The 15,065-nt window shown below is 52.1% G+C and overlaps 1 protein-coding gene across 8 annotated transcripts in view; it reads left to right on the top strand.

Annotated features, from left to right (window-relative positions):
- The window catches only part of RNF123 (ring finger protein 123), a 33,216-nt gene that overhangs the window by 11,151 nt on the left and 7,000 nt on the right, over positions 1–15,065 (top strand). For 7 of the 8 annotated variants that reach the window (XM_047849841.1, XM_047849846.1, XM_047849847.1 and 4 more), the window contains 15 exons: positions 265–382; positions 576–675; positions 905–966; positions 1,150–1,221; positions 1,440–1,560; positions 2,188–2,289; positions 3,509–3,615; positions 3,860–4,058; positions 4,395–4,540; positions 4,829–4,912; positions 5,698–5,805; positions 13,514–13,691; positions 14,565–14,639; positions 14,788–14,875; positions 14,969–15,056. In XM_047849841.1, the coding sequence (XP_047705797.1) occupies positions 265–382; positions 576–675; positions 905–966; positions 1,150–1,221; positions 1,440–1,560; positions 2,188–2,289; positions 3,509–3,615; positions 3,860–4,058; positions 4,395–4,540; positions 4,829–4,912; positions 5,698–5,805; positions 13,514–13,691; positions 14,565–14,639; positions 14,788–14,875; positions 14,969–15,056 (1,648 nt within the window). Of the gene's footprint in view, positions 1–264; positions 383–575; positions 676–904; positions 967–1,149; positions 1,222–1,439; positions 1,561–2,187; positions 2,290–3,508; positions 3,624–3,859; positions 4,059–4,394; positions 4,541–4,828; positions 4,913–5,697; positions 5,806–13,513; positions 13,692–14,564; positions 14,640–14,787; positions 14,876–14,968; positions 15,057–15,065 lie in introns of all 8 variants that reach the window. The other variant, XM_047849845.1, reaches the window with a different exon arrangement.

Here is a 15,065-nt window from a genome sequence, read left to right on the forward strand (position 1 = left end):
CCCCCACCACCCTCATGTGTTCCTGTGACAAACCTTTTTAGTACATTTGCTGGGAATCAGGCTTAGTGGACTTGATGGCCACAGCTATTTTTCAGGGCTCATGGTTGAGGGAGACCGGCTTATAGTAGCAATGGTACCTCTAAGGGTAGGAGAATATGGTGGGCATATGGGGAGACAGGAGTTTGGAAGAGCTTCCCAGGGAGAACTCGTGAGGGTGTAGGGTACACCCCTTGGTGAGTGGAGCTCTGCCTTGACAACCACCAGCTTCGACGTGCTCCGGTCTGTTGTCTTCTTTTACATCAAGAGCCCTCTGCGAGTGGAGGAGGCTGGCCTACAGGAGCTCATTCCCACTACCTGGTGGCCCCACCGCTCCAGCAGGGAGGTGGGCCGACTGAAATGGGCAGGCAGGGTCACAGGGAGGGCTGACCCAGGGTATCTGAGCCACCTGGCCTTGAGCATGTGAGGCCCCTTCCCCAGCCTGGTCTCTGGCGTGGGAGTAGGGGTTTCCTGTCTGAAGCAGGCCTGGTTAAGTCCTGAGTGAGCTCTGCTGTCTTCCATCCCCTGCTCCTGCCCAGGGCAAAGACAGTAAGGATGTAAAGGATGAGACCGCTGAGGAGCACAGGCGGAGGCGTGCCTACGAACGTGGCTGCCAAAGGCTCAAGAAGCGCATCGAAGGTAGCCCCCTGCCCAGGGCACTGAGTAGGGGGAGGACGATTTGTGTGTGTGTGTGTGTGTGTGTGTGTGTATCGGGGGCTCTTGGGAGTGACCATGTCTAGATTCAGCTTGTGGAACCCTGAGAGTGGAGCCCTGATCCAAACCTGCCGCCCCTTCCCATCCCTGGGAGCCTGAGAGCAAGGCTCTGCCTGAGGAGAGCTCAGTGTTGTGTTCCCTACCCCACCTCCAGTGGTGGAAGAACTACAGGTCCAGATCCTGAAGCTGCTGCTGAACAATAAAGATGATAATGGGGTAAGTGACTCCCAGACCCCCGTGTGGGTCCCTGGTAGGGATGGGTGCTGGTACTGGGGCCCTGAGACCCAGAGGGCAGGGACTGGCTCGGGTTCCCATAGCAGGGCCCAGGCTAAGGCACAGCACCGAGCCAGTCCACTCCAGGGCCAGCTCCTCACAGCCTCATTTTTCCTTCCCTCAAAGGGGGAGGCTTCTAGGTACATCTTCCTGACCAAGTTCCGAAAGTTTCTACAGGAGAATGCCAGTGGCCGGGGGGTAAGTGTCTACTCGGCCAGCCCACCATGGACATTTGGCTGTGTTGCAGGGTCTGCACCCCAGGCTTCCGGCACCTCTCAGCCTGCTGCATCCCTGCCTAATCTTGCTCTTCCTCTGCTGCTCCGCCCTCTGTGCTCACCCCAGGGTCCTGGGGCAGGCCTTGGATGAGGAGTGAGCAGGCTCTAGGCTGGCACAAATGCATGTCCTGTGCCCTGCAGAATATGCCCATGCTGTGTCCCCCTGAGTACATGGTCTGCTTCTTGCACCGGCTGATATCTGCCCTGCGCTACTACTGGGATGAATACAAGGCTTCGAACCCTCGTGCCTCCTTCAGTGAGGGTGAGTGGGGCCAGGCCTCATCAGAGAGGCTGGGCAGCGCTGTCCTGGTGATAGTGTAGAGTGTGGAGCTGGCGGCAGGGTGGGGGTGGAGCTGTCCCAGGCTTCCTAACAAGTTGAGTACTCTCCTGATGGGTGGCTTTTCCACAGGGCAGCAGGAACTCCACTCTGTAGGAGTGCCAAACCACATTCACTCTGTCCCAAGTTCCTGCCCACTACGGCCTCCTCTTCTTGGTCCCAGTCTGTCCAACCCTCTGCAGTCCTTTGTAGGGGACACCAGGGACAGGCCCTGAGGTGTTGGGGGCTGTGTTTGTGTGGGACAGGGTCCTCAGGGCCAGTGGGAGCCGTGCCTGCCCTGGATTGGGGATGTCCATGGGGCTGGGTCAGGGCCCTCTCTGAATGTGACTGCAGACAGAGTGCTCCCTTCATCCCAACTCGTGCAGTCACTGACACTGACCCCAAATGGTCGGGGGTGGGGTGGGGGGGAAGCCATGCTGTGTGCCTGAGCAGGGCAGGTAGGTGGCCAAGGCCAGGGGTCTCCTCTGGGCTAAGCAGCGTAGAGGGGTGGCTTCTCAGTGTGTCTTCCTATCTGGCTCACTGCTGGCCCGGCCTCCCAACCCCTCCTTGCAGAGGCCTACATACCGCCTCAGGTCTTCTATAATGGCAAGGTGGACTACTTTGACCTGCAGCGCCTGGGAGGCCTCCTCTCACACCTTCGGAAGACCCTCAAAGGTACGTGTAGGCTTGTGGGCAGTGGGCAGGGTCGGACTGGGCGAGTGTGGGGCGTAGAGTCCTCAGCCAGCTCTGCACTGGGTGCAGGGTTACCCTCTGCCCGCCAGAGGGCGCCCGAGTATCTCGACCTGCTCCTCCAGGGAGATGCCCTCTGCCTCAGGTCTTGGGTCCAGCCATCCCTTTCCTTGAGCTCCCTTCCCTTGAGCACCCGCCCCACGGGAAGCCTAGGGGTCCTATAAGGAACTAGGGAGCATATGTGGAGTGACCACGGGATCTTGGTGAGGTCACAGGGGTGAGAGGCGAGCGGGCACAAGTGCTGCCTGAGTGGCTTTCAAGGACGAGCACATGTGGCCACGGCACAGGGCACTACAAGCACAGTGCACGCAAAGGCAGGGATGCTCACAACAGCCTGGTAGGGCCTGGAGACGGAAGGCTGCTGGGGTGCTGGTGAGGAAACTACCAGGCGGGGAGTGGTGGGAAATAAGGCCAGAGTCGCACGGGTAGAGTCTGAGGGCCTTGTGGGGCACGAAGTAGGTGTGGGCTCATTCCAGGGATAGGGGCAGCTTTGGAAGGTCCTGAGGCAGGGGAGTGAGGTCAGGGATCTGCGTGTGATAATGGAGTCAGTACGTGGGCCAAGAGAGGAGATAGAGGGAGGGCAGGAGTGAAGGGGAGGAGTCAAAGATGACCCCAGGCTTCCTGCCCGAGGCTGTGGGGATGGGGCACCGTCAGGAAGGGGGCTGTAGGAGGAGGCTGAGGTGGCAAGTCCGCTATGTTTGAGGACCACAGCCTGGGCTGGAGGCAGAGGTGTTGCTGTTCCACCTCCCACTGACAGCTGAGGGGATGAGCCTACGATGAGGCCTGTGTGCAAAGTGAGACAAGCAGTGGCCTAGACAGCCCTGGATCTTGTGTTTGTAGGTTAGAAAGTGCTGGGGAGAGAAGTAGGGGACCCTGGAGAGCGTGCAGTCACTGGAAACAGAGGGACCAACAGGAGTGTGATGGGGAACACCTCCTGCTGCTAAGGTCCCTGAGACAAAAGGCCTTGGGGCGCAGTGAAGGCTGGCGTGGAATAAGTGGAGTGCATACGCAAAGGTGCAGTGGTAAATGTGGGGCCCTGCAAAGCCCCCCGCTCAGCCAGTGGTGCTCTCTCGCCATTGTGGGCGGTTCCGTGTGACCCCTGAGCCCCCCACTGGCCTGAGAACCCTCCTGCCATTCCCTGCAGATGACCTTGCCTCCAAGGCCAACATCCTGATCGACCCACTGGAGCTCCAGGCAGCCACCATGGATGACCTGGACGAGGACGAGGAGCCAGCCCCAGCTGCGGCCCAGGTGCCGCGGTAGGGGCAGGCAGGGGGCTTGGTATTGGGCTGTCCCTCTATCATAAGGGCAGGGGTGTCACACGGGGTCACCTCCTTCTCCAGGCAGCAAGGAGCTTCTCACCAGGCAGGTTTCCTTGCTGTAGGTGGAGGCGCGAACCTTCCTGCCATTTCCCAACCCCACAAATCAAGGGAGTCCTACATGGGCCCCGGTCCTGGGGAGCTGAGTGGCGTCTGGCCTCCTCTCTCCTACACAGCGCCCCATGCAGGCTCTGGCCATGGGGGGCGTACTGCCCCTGCCCCGGCCCAGCTGGCTCAGTTCTCCAACCCTGGGCCGAGCTAACCGCTTCCTCAGCACAGCGGCTGTGAGCCTGATGACCCCACGGCGGCCTCTGACCACCTCGGAGAAAGTGAAGGTCCGCACGCTGAGCGCAGAACAGAGGACTCGTGAGGACAGTAGGTGCCAGGCAGGGCCAAGCACATCCATAGTTCCCCACCCTGGGCAAAGCCAAGCTACACCCCCATTCCTTCCCGGTCCTGTGGCCTGGCAATATCTCAAGGGCATGGGAAGTGCACTCTAAGGGCAGGAAATCGATGCTACAGAAATAGTCCTGGAGCTGTAGGCCCTTGCCCTACCCCTGCCCCCATGTTCTCCCCTGCAAGTCCCTCCTTGGGCCCAGGCAGGGAGAAAGGGCTCCCTTCTCCTACTGTGAGGCCCGTCCTGGCACCACAAGCTTGGGAGAGAGCTGGAATGGCCTACGGCCCTGACCCTCCCCTTCCCCCACTCCGTAGTTGAGGGCAGTCACTGGAATGAGGGCCTGCTGCTGGGGCGGCCCCCGGAGGAGCCTGAGCAGCCCCTCACGGAGAACTCCCTGCTGGAAGTCCTGGATGGCGCCGTCATGATGTATAATCTCAGCGTTCACCAGCAGCTGGGCAAGGTCTCCCACTGGTGGCCGATGAGCATGCCCTGTGGTCCCACACGTTCAGATGCTTGTGTGTGTGTTGGGGGGGAGGGGCGGATATCTACTCACGACTGCATGTGAATGTGTGCCACAGCAAGACTGATTGCTGCCAGTGATGTGTGGGCCTGACCTGGTTTTGTGGGAGGGGGTTGTCTGGGGCCGAAGGTTGGGAGCTTGGCAGGGCTGGGAGCCAGGCTGGGTCTGGAGAAACCTGAGTGACATGCCTGAGGAGTCACGCTGGACCTGTGGTGTCCGATGCTCTAGATGGTGGGTGTGTCTGATGATGTCAATGAGTATGCAGTGGCTCTGAGGGACACAGAGGACAAGCTCCGGCGGTGCCCCAAGCGGGTAAGACCTAGATGGGCAGGGGGGTTTTCGAGAGGGAGGGCTGTTGCAGAGAGGAGGCTTGCCAGCTCAGGCTTCCCAGGGCAGGCCACAGAGGGACTGTCCTGCCCCTGCTTCTGGGGGCTACACCGGTAGTTTTCCTGTCCCCACCCACCTGACTATGCCACGTCAGTGAGAGCAGGGCTGGCATTAGGGCAGGGCTTGAGCCCCATCACTAGCTGCAGCCCGCGCCAAGGTGCCCCTGCCCCCTGCCCGCTAAGTGCTGACGCACACCCACTCTCCTCATCAATTATGAATTCGACCCTGAGTGCTTCCTCGGCCACTTGCAGAGTCAGCAGGAAGCAGGACCTGACTCTCACACTTCCCTGCAGCCCCTCTGCTGTAGCTCTCCTGGCCTGGGGAGTAGGGCGTCCTGTGCCTGGGCTGGACTTCCCCAGCAGGGCCCTTTCCCTGCTGTCTGCAGAGCCCAGGCTTGCCTTTGCAGCCAAGCGAGAGCAGCTACCGGGGCCATGGTCCCAGCCCAGCTAGGGGACATGGCCAGGGGCTCATGGAACCCCAGCTGTGTCTCATTTCCACGCTCTGCACAAACGACCAAGACCCTTCTCTGAGGCCTGCTCGGGCTTGCCAGTGGGTCCTAGGCAGAAGAGGGTTTTGAAGAGTAGAGCTGAGTCTGCCCAACCTTTTGCCTGCTCCAGCCACCAGTGGGGTTCCTACCAGGCTGCCTGGGGCAAGCAGGGTGGGTGTGGGTATGGTGCCATGGCCTGATTGTCTTTCCCCTTGGGTGGCAGAGAAAGGACATCCTTGCAGAGTTGACCAAGAGTCAGAAGGTTTTCTCAGAAAAGCTGGACCACCTGAGTCGCCGTCTTGCCTGGGTCCATGCCACTGTCTACTCCCAGGTGAGTAGGTGTGGGCTTGGCCAGTGACTGCTGCCTTCCCCGAGCTCACTGACTAGTCACAGATGGCCAGGCTGTGCCGGCCTCTCAACGCTCCCTGCCCTCCTGGGCCTCTGCCATGCACGTGCCCCCTCTCCGCTCCCTATCCTCCCTACCTCCACCACATGCTATGCCCCCTGAACCTCTCCTGCCCTGTGAGCTTGATTAGATGTCATTGTAGGCATCCCAGGTCCCCTCCAGCTCACAATTCCTCCCTTGCAGGAACAGGGCCTGTCTGTGCCTGTCTCCCCTTCTTTGCTTCCCCTTCCTTCTCTCCTGGGGTGGAGGTGTCCTCTTAGGAGCCCCAGTCTCCCTCACTCTGCACATGCTTCTCTCTGACTCCCCTTCTTCCTTTGAAGCCACAGCCTTGTTTTCTGTTTTGTCATTCACTCATTCATTGATTCAGTAACATGTGCTCGGAGCCTGGAGTATGCCAGGTACATCTTGATGCTAGGGACACTCAGTCCTGACCCATGTCTGAGCCACGTCTGCCCTCCCAAGGCTGTCAGCCTTGAGCAGTAAACTGAAAGATGGTGCACTCTCTCTGTGACCATGCTTTGACCCTCAGGTCCCGAGCCCTCCAGACTTGCTTCCATTCCCTGCCTGTCCTAGCATCTCTCCCCAGCTAGTGAGCGCCCATGTCAGGACATCCGTCTACCTTCTTAGGCATGCCCTTCCCTCATAACTGGGTGATCAAGGCCCTTGGTGTCCCTACCTCTACCCGCCATCTCCACTTGCTTTTTCTCAGGCGCCTCCCGAGCCCAGACTGCTTCCACCTGTTACTCCTCCTTTCTCTCTTGTTGCAGACCACCTTGCCTCCAGCCCCATGCAGGAGGCTCCTCTCCTCCCTTGACTGGGATTTCATGGCTGTCCACTGGCCTATGCAATCTTTTTTTTAAATGTTTGTTTATTTTTGAGAGAGACAGAACAGAAGTGTTAGTGGGGGAGGGGCAGAGAGAAGGAGACAGAGAATCCCAAGCAGGCTCTGCGCTGTCAGCGCAGAGCCCGACGTGGGGCTCAAACCCACAAACCATGAGAGCATGACCTAAGCTGAAATCAAGAGTCAGATGCTTACCTGACTGAGCCACCCAGGCTCCCCTGGCCTCCGCAGTCTTGCTGCCCCTGCCGCACCATCTTGTGAGGAACCTAGCCCTGCCATCTTTATACCTTCTTTTCCTTCCTTTTAAATTGTGATAAAATATGCATCACAGGGGCGCCTGGGTGGCTCAGTCGGTTAAGTGTCCGACTTCGGCTCAGGTCACGATCTCGCAGTCCGTGAGTTCGAGCCCTGCGTCGGGCTCTGGGCGGATGGCTCAGAGCCTGGAGCCTGCTTCCGATTCTGTGTCTTCCTCTCTCTCTGCCCCTCCCCGTTCATGCTCTGTCTCTCTCTGTCCCAAAAATAAATAAACGTTAAAAAAAATTAAAAAAAAAAATATGCATCACACAAAATTTGCCATCTTAACCATTTTTTTTTTAAGTTTGTTATTTTTGAGAGAAAGAAAGCATGCACACGTGCACTAGAGCAGGGGAGAGGCAGAGAGAGAGAGGGAAAGAGAGAATCCCAAGCAGGCTCCGTGCTGTCAGCACAGAGCCCTACTCAGGGCTCGAACTCAGTGAACTATGAGATCATGACCTGAGCTGAAATCAAGAGTCAGATGGTTAACTGACCAACCGAGCCACCCAGGTGCCCCTTAGCCATTTTTTTTTAATTGTGGTAAAATGCATACAATATATTGCTTATTAACTTAGTCATTTTAAATGTATAGTTCAGTGGTGTTAAGGATATTCACGTTGTTGTGCAGCCAGTCTCCAGAACCCTTTCATCTTCCCAAACTGAAACTTATCCCCCAACTCCCCATTCCTTCCTCACCTCAGTTCCTGGCACCCACCATTCTACTTTTTGTCTACTTGACTGTTCTGGGGACCTCATATAAGTGGGATCATATAGTATCCTGCTTTGTCACTGGTTTGTTTCATTGGGCATAATGTTCTCACAGCTTTTCACCCATGTTGTAGCATGTATCAGGATTTCCTTCCTCTTTGAGGCCGTATATTCCATTGTATGTATATACCACATTTTGTCCATTCATTCATCAGTGGACGTTTGGGTTTCCACTTTTTGGCTATTGTGAATGGTGCTGCCTGTGTTCATGGTGTGTACAAATACCTCTTTAAGATTCTGTTTTCAATTCTTTTGCGTATATACGCAGAGATAGAATTGCTGGATTACATGGTAATTCTATTTCTCATTTTTTGAGGAACTGCCATACAGTGGCTGTACCATTTTACATTCCTGCCAGCAGGGCACAAGAGTTCCAATTTCTTCCCATCCTTGTTGCCACTTGTTACTCTATGTGTGTTTTTTCTTTTTTTGGTAGTGGCCATCCTAATCGATGTGAAGTGGTATCTCATTGTATTTATTTATATATATATATGTGTGTGTGTGTGTGTGTGTATGTATACATTTATTTTATTATTTTTTAATATGAAATTTATTGTCAAATTGGTTTCCATACAACACCCAGTGCTCATCCCAACAGGTGCCCTCCTCAATGCCCATCACACACCCTCCCCTCCCTCCCACCCCCCATCAACCCTCAGTTTTTAAGAGTCTCTTATGTTTTGGCTCCCTCCCTCTATAACCTTTTGGTTTTTTTTTTTCCTTCCCCTCCCTCATGGTCTTCCGTTAAATTTCTCATGATCCACATAAGGGTGAAAACATGGTATCTGTCTTTCTCTGTATGACTTATTTCACTTAGCGTAACACTCTCCAGTTCCATCCATGTTGCTACAAAGGGCCATATTTCATTCTTTCTCATTGCCACGTAGTACTCCATTGTGTATATAAACCACAATTTCTTTATCCATTTATCAGTTGATGGACATTTAGGCTCTTTCCATAATTTGGCTATTGTTGAAAGTGCTGCTATAAACATTGGGGTCCAAGTGCCCCTATGCATCAGCACTCCTTTATCCCTTGGGTAAATTCCTAGCAGTGCTATTGCTGGGTCATAGGGTAGTTCTATTTTTAATTTTTTGAGGAACCTCCATGCTGTTTTCCAGAGCGGCTGCACCAGTTTGCATTCCCACCAACAGTGCAAGAGGGTTCCCATTTCTCCACATCCTCGCCAGCATCTATAGTCTCCTGATTTGTTCATTTTAGCCACTCTGACTGGCGTGAGGTGGTATCTGAGTGTGGTTTTGATTTGTATTTCCCTGATGAGTGACGTTGAGCATCTTTTCATGTGCCTGTTGGCCATCTGGATGTCTTCTTTAGAGAAGTTTCTATTCATGTTTTCTGCCCATTTCTTCACTGGATTATTTGTTTTTTGGGTGTGGAGTTTGGTGATCATTGTGGTTTTGATTTGAATTTCCCTGTTGAGTATCTTTTCATGTGCTTATTGGACACATGTATATCTTCTTTGGAGAAATGTCTATTCAAGTGCATTTGCCCATTTTTAATAGGATTGTTTGGTTTTTGTTGTTGTTTTGTAGGAATTATTTATATACATTGGATATTGACTCCTTATCAGATTATGATTTACAGGTATTTTCTCTTCTTCTGTGAGTTGTCCTTCCACTCTGTAGATGGTGTCCTTTGCTGCACAGTTCATTTTGATAAAGTCCAATTTATTTTTTCTTTTTTTGCCTGTGTTTTTGTTGTCACAGCCCAAAAGTCGGTGTTAAATCCAAGGTCATGAAGTCCTCTCCCCATGTTTTCTTCTAAGAGTTTTATAGTTTTAGCTTCTAAGTTTGGGTATTTGATCCATTTTGAGTTAATTTTTGTTTAAGCTGTAAGGCAGTGGTCCAACTTTATTCTTTTGCATATGGAAATTCAATTTTCTCAGCACCATTTATTGAAAAGACTGTCCTTTCCTCATTGAATGGTCTTGACAATCCTTGTCAAAAATCCTTTGACCATATATGTGTGAGTTTATTTCTGGGCTCTCTGGTCTGTATGAGTATCTTTATGCCAGTATCACACTATCTTGATTATTGTAGCTTTGCAATAAGTTTTGAAATCAGGAAGTGTAAGATCTCCAACTTAGTTCTATTTCAAGGTTGTTTTGCCTGTTTGAGTCCCTTGGGACTCCATATGAATTTTAGGATAGATTTTTCTATTTCTGCAAAAAATGCCATTGGGATTTTGATAGGGATTGCATTAAATCTATACTTTGCTTTGGTTAGTATTGTCATCTTAACAATTTTAAATCTTCCAGTCCTTGAACGTGGAATATTTTTCCATTTATTTGTGTCTTATAAAATTTCTGTCAGCAACATTATATGGTTTTCAGTGTACAAGTTTTTCACCTTCTTGGTTATATTTATACCTATTTCATCTTTTTGATACTAATGTAAGTGGAATTATTTTTCTGATTTCCTTTTTGGATTGTTCATTGCTAGTGTGTAGAAAAACAACTGACTTTTGTGTATGAATTTTATATCCTGCGTGTTTCCTGAATTCATTTATTCTAACAGATTTTTTGTGTGTGTGGATTTTTTTTAATTTTAGTTATTAAGAATTTTTTTTTATGTTTCTTATTTTTGAGAGAGCAATAGGGCACAAGTGGGGGAGGAGCAGAGAGGGAGACACAGAATCTGAAGCAGGCTCCAGGCTCTGAGCTGTCAGCACAGAGCCTGATGCGGGGCTTGAACCCATGAACCGCAAGATCATGACCTGAGCCCAAGTCAGTTTCTTAACTGACTGAGCCACCCAGGCGGCCCTAATTTTAGTTTTTTAACATACAGTACAATATTGGTTTCAGCAGTAGACTTTAGCGATTCATCACTTACCTACAACACCCAGTGCTCATCACAGCAGGTGCCTTCCTTAATACCTATCACCTATTTAACCCATTCCCCCATCCACCTCCCTCCATCAACCCTCAGTTTGTTCTCTATTATTATGAGTCTCTTGTGGTTTGTTTCCCTCTCTTCTCCTTTTTTTCCCTCTCTTCCCTTATGTTCATCTGTTTTGTTTCATAAGTTCCACATATAAGTAAAATCATATGGTATTTGTCTTTCTCTGATTGACTTATTTCGCTTAGCATAATACATTCTAGCTCCATCTACATCATTGCAAATGGCAAGATTTCATTCTTTTTGATGGCTGAGTTATATTCCATTGTAGATATACACCACATCTTCTTTATCCATTCATCAATCGATGAACATTTAGGCTCTCTCCATACTTTGGCTATTGTTGATGATGCTGCTATAAACCTTTGAATCTGTATTCTTGTATCCTTTGGGTAAATACCTACCAGTGCAATTGCTAGATCGTAGGGTAGTTCTATTTTTTTGAGGAACCAGCAGTGCAAAAACGTTCCCCTTTCTGCACATCCTTGCCAACACCTGTTGTTTCTTGTATTGTTGTTGTTGTTGTTTTGTTGTTTTTAATGCTTATTTTTGAGAGAGAGAGAGAGAGTGGGGAGAGAGGGGCAGAGAGAGAGAGGGAGACAGAGGATCTGAAGTGGGCTCTGTGCTGACAGCAGAAAGCCCGATGTGGGACTCAAACTCATAAACTTCAAGATCATGACCCGAACCAAAGTTGGACACTTAACTGACTGAACCACCCAGGTGCCCCATCTTATGTTGTTAATTTTAGCCATTCTGACAGGTGTGAGGTGGTATCTCATCATGGTTTTGATTTGTATTTCCCTGATGACAAGTGATGAGCATTTTTTCTTGTGTCTGTTAGCCATCTGGATGTCTTCTTTGGCATAGTGTCTATCCATGCCTTCAGCTCATTTTTTAAGTGGGTTATTTGTTGTTTGGGTGGTGAGTTTGATAAGTTTTTTATAGATTTTGAATACTAGCCCTTTATCTGATATGTCATTTGCAAATATTTTCTCAAATATCTTCTTCTGTAGGCTGCCTTTTATTTTGCTGATTGTTTCCTTTACTGTGCAGAAGCTTTTTATCTTGATGAGGTCCCAATAGTTCATTTTTGCTTTTGTTTCCTTTGCCTCCAGTGATGTGTCTAGTAAGAAGTAGCTGCGGCTGAGGTCAAAGAGGTTTTTGCCTGCTTTCTCCTCTAGGATTTTGGTGGTTTCCTGTCTCACATTTAGGTCTTTCATCATTTTGGTTTTATTTTTGTGTATGGTGTAAGAAAGTGGCCCAGGTTCATTCTTCTGCATGTTGCTGTCCAGTTTTCCTAATCCCATTTGTTGAAGAGACTTTTTTCCACTGGATATTCTTTCCTGCTCTGTCGAATTTTTTGCTAGATTCTTGAGGGTTTTCTACGTATAAGATCACGTCATTTGCGAATGGGGATAATTTTACTCCTTTATTTCCAATTTGGATGACTTTTACTTCTTTTTCTTTCCTAATTGCTCTGGCTAGGACTTCCAGTACTGTGTTGAATAGAAGTAGCAAAAGTGGGCATCTTTGTCTTGTTCCTGATCTTAGAGAAAACGCTTTCAGTTTTTCACCATTGAGTGTGATGTTCTCTGTGGGCTTTTCATAACACAGCCCTTGCTATGTTGAACTGCTTTCTTCTCCATCTTCAGTGCTCACCCTCCTGCCTCCTGCTCATTCACTTTCTCCCATTAGTAAAGAGAACAGTCCGTGATGCCCCTCCCTTGACTCTACATCTGCTTACAGAAACCACTCCCTTCCAACAATCATTCCCCTCTTCCTTGTCTGTATCACAGCTTCTTCATCTTCCCTTCACTCTTGGTCCAACACAGGTTCCTCCACCTCTCTGGAATAGTCTTGCACGGTCCCTCCCAAGCCTCCCGCCCCCTTTGCAGACACATCCCTCCCCGCCCCCCCCACAATGCAGTGGCTCCCTGGGTGCATAGGTTCCATCCCCTCTTTAGACTTGGTCTTCTCTGGCCTTCTGTGGCAGTATGCTCCCAGCAGGCCTTCTGGCTCAGGCCCACCCTCTGACCCCTGCTTGTGTCTTCTCGGGTTTTCAAGTTTGAGGGCACATCAGAGCTGGTGTCAAGTCCAGATGCTCCGACTCTGAGAGATTTGGGTGGTCTGGGCTGGGGCCTGGGACTTTGCTCTGCTCTGCTCGGTGACCCCTCCTGGGCACAGACCATGTGGAACAAGGCCCTTGGCAGGTTTGCTTTCTATGGCCTCTGTTGCATGTAATCATGCTCTTCAACACCACCTCTTTGGGGACATTTTTAGGCACCATATGCTGCACATATCCTAAGCCACATCCCCTCTGCCCTGGACCAGGCCTGCTTCTCTTCCGGTACTTCTGACCTCCACGGAGGTTCCATCACCCCCAGAAATGTGGGCCCTGTTTGGTGCAGCCGGTCCCTTGCCCCCACAGCCCATCGGTGCTTCCCCATTCCTGTCCTTCCAGTCCTTTGTCTGCTGTCTTGGGCCTAGATGAGGCCATGTAGCTTCTTTACTGTCCTGCCCCCACTCGTCCCTGCAGCTCCTTTTGCACTGGGCAGTGCTCCAACTCAGACTTATGGTCACATGACACCTTCTCACTTAAAACCTTGTGTACCTTTACTAATGCAAGCCAGAATTCTGATCTAGGCTGGGGTGTTGCCTCTCCAGGCACAGGGTGCACCCTCTTGCCTATCAAGCATGTGACTGCCCTGCCTGAGCCACTAACGAGGAGGCCTTTCCTGAGCCCCAGACTGTGCCCCGCCCCTTGCAACCCTTTCTACGAACAGCCTAGCAGCACCCCTTGTGCCTCCTATAGGAGAAGATGCTAGATATCTACTGGCTACTACGCGTCTGCCTGCGGACCGTCGAGCATGGCGACCGCACAGGTTCTCTCTTTGCCTTCATGCCTGAGTTCTACTTGAGCGTGGCCATCAACAGCTACAGTGCTCTCAAGAATTACTTTGGCCCCGTGCACAGCATGGAGGAGCTCCCAGGTGACAAAGCCATTCAGGCCGGGAGGGGGCAGGAAAAGGGCCTTTATTGTAAACCCTTAACAACCCTGTTCTGCACCCTCATGGCCCAGCAGCACACATCCGTGCAGGAAAGAGGGGAGGTAGCCCCTGTTCTCTTTGGTCCTGTGTTAGACAAGCATCTGCAAAAGCCCCACATGGTGGAGAGCTTTGCCCTGGTATTAGCGGCCACAGAGCCAACAGCTTCTCCCGGATGCTAGGAAGGAAAGAGACAGGATGGAGTGCCGGAGTGGGGGCCCCTCCGCTTTCACTTCCTTCTTGCTGTGGTACGGGAGCCGGTTGGCCTCACACAGACACCCTGGCACTGCACGTGGGATGTGGCAGCCCATGCAAAGGCAGAGCGGCTTGTGTTTGCAGATCGCAGTAAGGGGTGGTGGTACCCTGCTGGAGGCCATACGTAGGAGCTTGGGCTTCTTGCAGACTACTGATTTCAGGCTGGGTTTGGTGGTTTATGTCTGGATCAGGCTGTGGGCTGTCAGGCCCCTGGCCTGTCCCCTGCCCCGCCCCAGGCCTAGGTGCAGGCTTTGTCCTCAGAGGCGGAGCCATGGGTGCCCAAGGGGCTTTGACTGCTGAGCCATCAAGTGTGTGTGCGGAGATGGGTTTGAGCCCAGTCAGGACTCTTGCAGGACCCGTCCTCCCCCACAGTGAGTCTGTGCAATGGCCTCTCACAGTCAGTGAATGCCATGCCCAAAGTCCCTAGATGACAGCTTGGGCCCAGACTGGCCCTTGAAGTCAGCTCTGGAGCCCGCTGCCCAAGCCCACTTACCCTGCCAAGGGACGTGCCTGCCTCTGGAACCCCTGCTCCCGGCCAAGCACTCCTACTGCCCCATCCTGCAGGCTATGAAGAGACTCTGACACGCCTGGCTGCCATCCTTGCCAAACACTTTGCCGATACACGCATCGTGGGCACTGGTGAGGTGCCCTACAAAGGGCTTGGGGATATGGGGATGGGATGGCACTTCTGGCTGGCCGTTTTTGCAGAATGCCGGCTAGGTGGGCTTGAGGCATGGGGGCCGGGGCTCATGCCAGCTACCTGCTGAGGCACAGCCTGTCCCAACAGACATCCGTGACTCGCTGATGCAGGCCCTGGCTAGCTACGTGTGCTACCCACACTCCCTGCGGGCTGTGGAGCGGATCCCTGAGGAGCAGTGAGTGGGGGTCGGAGCAGGGAGGCGGGCACTCTGACCTGCACAGCACCATGTCTGGCCTCACCCTGTGCCCACCACCCCTTGCCCTTGCAGGCGTATTGCCATGGTAAGGAGCCTCCTGGCTCCCTATGAGCAGCGGCCCTGGGCCCAGACCAACTGGATCCTGGTGCGACTCTGGAGGGTAAGTGTG

This window comes from Prionailurus viverrinus, chromosome A2 (genome assembly GCF_022837055.1).
Source record: "Prionailurus viverrinus isolate Anna chromosome A2, UM_Priviv_1.0, whole genome shotgun sequence".
In the NCBI taxonomy this organism is placed as follows: Eukaryota; Metazoa; Chordata; class Mammalia; order Carnivora; family Felidae; genus Prionailurus; species Prionailurus viverrinus.